The 6,000-nt window shown below is 42.2% G+C and overlaps 1 protein-coding gene across 1 annotated transcript in view; it reads left to right on the top strand.

Annotated features, from left to right (window-relative positions):
- LOC101361563 (PKHD1, fibrocystin/polyductin) overlaps positions 1-6,000 on the top strand; it is a 413,510-nt gene that overhangs the window by 150,771 nt on the left and 256,739 nt on the right. The window contains exon 24 of the mRNA XM_023742674.1: positions 5,560-5,716. Coding sequence (XP_023598442.1) covers positions 5,560-5,716 — 157 coding nt within the window. The remainder of the gene's footprint in view (positions 1-5,559; positions 5,717-6,000) is intronic.

The following is a 6,000-nucleotide window of genomic DNA, read 5'->3' as shown; positions in this document are numbered from 1 at the left end:
CGATGCAGCTATGAGGTCTGGGGAAGTCGCTCTCGGGTGTTGCCGTACAGCCTGGGTAGAAGGCGTAGAGCTATACAACGCCAGGTATTCAGGGAACAGAAAGAGAAGTAAGATAGAGAGAGATGAGAAACTGAGCAATGAAGAAAGACAAAAAGGGAAAAAGAGGAAAAACAAAACAAAACAAATTAAAAAAAAAAACAAGAAAGGCCCCCAGAGAAACAGAAAAAAGAAAAAAAAAATGTAAAAAAAAAAACGCCCTCAGGGATCCCTCTGCACGTCTATGGAAGCCGAACGGGCATCTCCCTGCCACGCAGCTCAGCCTGGCCAGAAAGGGCTCCCAACTCAAGAAAAGGAAAAGAAAACAAACAATTCAAAACAAACAAATGAACAAAAGCCCCGGGATGCCACCAGCACGGCAGCCCAAACCAGGAAGCAGCTCCATACTCGAATGGAGCTCCGCAGCCCCTCAGGAAGAAGCAAAGATGGCGCACGGAGCCAGGTACTTGAGCGAAGGGAAGGGGAGGTGGCGAAAGGCAAGTAAGAAGTCAAAAGAAGCAGGAAAAAAAAAAGTAACAGTAGCAGCCAACAAATGGCAGTCAGAGCCAGCTAGTGCGGGCTGGTGTTTCTGGACAAGAGACTTGTGTCCTTGGGAAGCAGAGGGGGCCGAGTGTGGGTGAAGAAGTGTAGAGAGTGGGAAAGCGTATATCACAAATTACCGGAGCTCTGCAGCCCCTCAGGAAGAAGCAAAGATGGCGCATGGAGCGAGGTACTTGAGCTAAAGGAGGGGGAGGTGGGGAGAGGCAAGGAAGAAATAAAAAGAAGCGGAAAAAAGCAACACCAGCAGCCAACAAATGGCACTCAGACAGCCACTTGTTCGGGTGTGTGGAATCCAAGCAGCTGCTGTTTCCTGGTCAAGAGACTGTGGCCATGGGAAGTAGAGGAGGCTGAGTCGGGATGAAGAAGGGTGGGGGGTGGGAAAACGTATATCATCAATTACTGGTTGTTTTGTCTCCCGCTGGAAGCTCCGTGAGGCTGCTTTCTCATACCCCCTGTTTGCTGGTCTCCGATAGGAGTCCGAGATGGCGGATCAGCGCTGCGTTAGCTGGTAGGGGACCTCTGCATGAATCTCTCCTTGCTCTCTGTTCTCTGTCAGTTTTATCACTCCATTTGGTGCTTGGCTGAGTTCTTTATCTCTTCATTTGATGTTTTAGGGTTTCAGGATCATTGTATTCTCCATTGGCTTAGTTTTTCAGATCTTTGCTGTGGAGGGACTGCGTGATGCTTCTGCCTAGAGCACCGTTTTGCCCTCTTAATCTTTGATCCATTTTGAATTAGTTTTTCTGTATGGTTTGAGTTATGGGTCTTGTTTAATGTTCTTATAGATGGTCATCCAGTTTTGCTCACACTATTTGTTAAAAAGGCTGTCTTTTCCCCATTTAATGTACTTTGGTCCTTTGTCAAAGATCAGCTGACCGTAGGTGGATGGATTTACATCTGTGCTCTTGATTCTGTTCCATTGGTCTGTGTGTCTGTAGTTGTACCAGTACCAGGCTGTTTTGACTACCATGGCTGTATAGTAGGTTCTTAGATCAGGTGGTGTGAGGCCTCCTACTTTGTTTTTTTCTTCAGTAATGCTGTGCTTATCTATAGTCTCTTTCCTTTCCATATAAAGTTGGTGATTAGTTTTTCCATCTCATTAAAGAATACTGTTGGTATTTGGATTGGGATTTTGTTATATATGTGATCACTTTGGGTCAAATTAACATTTTCATAATGCTGAGTATTCCTACCCATGAGCATGGTATATTTTCCCATCTATATAGTTCTCTTTCGGTTTCTTTCAATAGTGTTTTGTAGTTTTCTTTATATAGGTCTTTTACACCCGTGGTTAAATTTATTCCTAAGTATTTTATCTTTTTAGGGGCTATTATAAATGGTACTGTTTTCCTGACTTCCTTTTAGAAGTTCTCTTTGTTGGCGTACAGGAATTTAACTGATTTTTGTATGTTGATCTTGGATCCTGCTGCTCTACTGAATCTTTCTATTAGTTCCAGTAGTTTTCTTGTAGAATCTTTGGGGTTCTGTGCATATCATCTGTGAATGGAATAGTTTTATTTCTTCCTTTACAATTTGGATGCCCTTTATTACTTTTTCTTGCCTTACTGCTCTAGCTAGGACTTTCAGCACAATGTTAAATAAGAGTGGTGGTAAAGGGCATCCTTGTCTTCTTCCCTGAAGATAGCAGTTTTTGAAGGTTGACAGACCCGGCCAAGATGTTGTAACCAGGGCGTTGAACAGGTTCGTTATGCTTTGAACCCCTGCTGAGAATTTGCATTTTTAACAAGTTCCCAGGCGAAGCTAATGCTGCTGGTTAGGGACCAGTTCTGAGAACCACTAGTAGAGGGATCCTGTTAAAATGTAGATTCTGATTCAGTATATCTGGGGTGGAAATGCAAATTCTCAACAAGGGATTGAACCAGAACAAACCAGTTCGAAGCCCTGATTGTAACATATGGAGTGTACCTAATTATACACAGGTGCTTCAGAATAAGAGATCAAGTCCTTAAAGTATATATAGAGCTAGATAGTAAGCATCCATGCTAATTACAAGAGATTTAAAATGTTATGAAATTAATTAATGAAAGACACAATGGGATGATCTTCCTTTGATCCCCTTAAATAGCTCATTAATGTCTGACTGTTCTAGATCTTTTCACTCTGAGGGCCATGAGCTTTGATTATCTGTGTAGTTCTGTGCTGGGCTGTGGACATGACCATCAAGTTAGAGTCTCAGAAAGAGCTGTGCTGGTGAATTCTTCATACTTCCTATAGCCCATCCACACACCACCCTGTGCAGCTTGCTGGTCTCCATTAAACCCTTGAGCTTAGAGAAAACATCTTGGTTCTGTTTTTGGATATATTTTTCTCCCCTCTTGCCCGTTTTCTTGAATTGGTCCTCAAATATTAATGTATCAGTTTCATCTGAGGAGATTATTAAAATTACAGATCCCTGGGCCCCACGTCCTGAGCTTTTGGTTCTGTAGGTTTGCGATGGCATTGAGGAATCTGTACTTTAAATGGCTCTAAGCTGAGAAGCACTGTCTGAAACAGCATCCTTAAATGAAGAGATAGAATCTCTCTGGAGTCTGACCTACAAATCCAGGCTTCTTCAAATATTCACCCTCTTGTGTAGGTGATTTCCTTTCTTTATCCATTTCAGCCTTTTCCATGCTTTCACCACTTTATTCCACTCTAGTTTCCTCCTGTTCATCTCCCTTTCCTCTTTATACATTCTACAGGAGTGAATTAGGGATTATAAGAATGTATAATATATAGCCTTATTAGAGACACTTTTTGTAATGTTACCTCCCTATAACTGAGTCGGAATCGACTTGACAGCACATAACAACAACAGCAACATAACCACCTTCAGTGTGAAATCATCTAGAGTTAAAATGCTCTACTACTTTTTGAGTCTATGGATAGTCATCATAGAGACATAGTTCGTGTGACTCACGATGATGTTCCCATTCTTCTCTCTGTGGTGTTGGGATTGGTTATCACTGTCTTATGTCTTTCCATCTCTTACACTAGAGGAGCCATAGACTTTTATTTCTCTTTTGTAGATGTAGAAAATGAAAAGACTATGGTTTTCCTAATTCCAAAAACTTATAGGTGATTGGGTTGAGGGTAGTACTTGGGATTATTGTCCTGGGGGTCCTAGAAAGTCTCCTGGCTCTTCTGGCAATATATTTTTTATTTTCTCTCTCAAAAATACTCCAGGGCACTATTCTCTGTGTAGGTGAAGTTGTTGGTATTATAAACATGCCTTCCCTTCTTAATGGTTTCCCATCTGCATCTAATACCTCATAAGAGGGCCTTGCAGGCAGTTCTTTTATAGGAAATCAAGCTTCACATTTGGATGGAAGCAGGGTGGAATAATTGTATGTAGAGAGACATACACATGTTGTATGTATTACCTTGGGGGAATCACCTTCTCTATACTGATTTCTTGAATTATTAAAATGCTGGATAATTCAAGTAAACACAATTATATGGAAATAACAAGTAAATCAAACCAAACTAGAATATTATTATTTTTAGTTGCATAGTATCTATTAATGATGCAAATTTTTGGCCTATATCATGAGTTGGAGCACTGGTGGTACAGTGGTTAAGCATTCAGCTGCTAACCAAAAAAGTCAACAGTTCAAATCCACCAGCTGCTCCTTGGAAACCCGATGGGGAAGTTCTGCTCTGTCCTATAGGGTCGCTATGAATTGGAATCGACTCAACGGCAATGGGTTTGGTTTTTTGGTTTATACTGATTTCAATATATTTGTCATACTTATGAGAGCAGTGGTGGTTCAGTGGTAGAATTCTCTCCTTCCATGCAGGAGACCTGGGTTTAATTGCTGGCCAATGCACCTCAAGCATAGCTATCACTTGTTTGTCAGTGGAGGCTTGTGTATTTCTGTGATGCTGAACAGGTTTTAGTGGAGCTTCCAGGCTAAGACAGACTGGGAAGAAACGTCTGGTGACCTACTTCTGAAAATCAGCTGATGAAAACCCTGTGGATCCCAATGGTCTGATCCCATTGTGCATAGAGTCACCATGAGTTGGGGGCTGACTTGACAGCAGCTAACATCATAATTATAGTTCCAGAGCTGCACAGGACATTTAGGCATCTTCTCGACTTCTTGCAGGAGCTGAGTGCTGAGTGCTTTATGAGGTTTTCCATCCTTGTTTTGAAAAACGCATGACTTCAGTGTGACCGCAAATTAAAAGGAAAGCCAAAAGTTCTGAGAGAGGACTGAAGGCTGGGATGGAGAGGGGCTGCTTCCTCCTCTGGGTGCCTTCTCTCAGCCTCACTCCCTGCCCCTGACTGGAAGGTTCCATGCTGTTTACTTGTCATCTGAAGTCAGTGGTCATTTCACCTGTGCACGAGATTTGTTTAGCACTGATACACTGAGCATAGAGGGGAAGGCAGCAATAATATAAAAAAGAGGAGTAGGAGGATGGATCTGAGCGCTTGGGAAGGGGAATGTTCCTATAAAACAGGGACACTTGGCAGTAGAGCCAGTGAAAAATGATACCAATTACATAATGCAAAATACCACCCATCAAGCAGAACATTTTAATTCCTCCTATTCCAGTCTATTTGTGACTTTTTATCCAAGACTCAACACTTGTCTGTAAAAATAAAAAATGGAATCGACCCCATCTGTTAGGTGGAAGTGGGCCCTGTGTTGTGGCGGGGGGATGTGGGGAGGGGGAGGTAAGAAAACGCAACAGCATGTCGTTGGAGAATTCCAGGGGTCCTACACGGAGGCACTTCAAGTATAACCGCCGCTTCATTAGTTTTCCCTGTTTGGATTAGTTGTATGAGGAAGTAGGGGTTGGGAAACTAATTTTACTGAGACCTTTAAAGTTGTATTTAACTTTCCTTTAAGAAGTTCTGTCTTGATGGATCACCCATACTATCCTACTTAAAACAAATGCAAAACAAAACAACACAACCAAGAGAAAAACAAACAAAAAAAACTATCTGTTTTCCAGGCCAACTTTTCCTTTCACTTCTGCCAAAGATGGTCGAGGGCTCACAGCTGGTTTCCTGAAAGAGTGCCACAAGATGGCGACAGCGTCACGGTGGAGAGTGGCCAGTTGCTACTGCTGGACACCAACACAAGCATCCTCAACTTCCTGCACGTTAAAGGTCTGTGGAGTCTACAGATTGCTGGCATTATATATGCAATTCTACCACGCTTGGGGGCGGGGGCGGGGGCGGGGGGAGCTTTTTGGTTAAGTTCCAGAACTTGGTTGAACAATTTATTTGTAGATCAAATTGAGATCTTACTATGAAAAGGAAGACGTGGTCAGAGGGTTCAAAGTGAAAGCTGTTTCTTTTGACTCTTATAAGCACAGAGCTTGATTATTTTAATTTTTTTCAAAACAAGAAGGTTAACAGCCTTCTCAAAGAATATGCTTCTTTATTCTTTA

The sequence above is a fragment of the Trichechus manatus genome, unplaced genomic scaffold (genome assembly GCF_000243295.1).
Source record: "Trichechus manatus latirostris isolate Lorelei unplaced genomic scaffold, TriManLat1.0 scaffold00215, whole genome shotgun sequence".
Classification (NCBI taxonomy): domain Eukaryota; kingdom Metazoa; phylum Chordata; class Mammalia; order Sirenia; family Trichechidae; genus Trichechus; species Trichechus manatus.
Note: the sequence above shows the minus strand (reverse complement) of the source record. Positions and strands in the feature narration are given on the sequence as shown.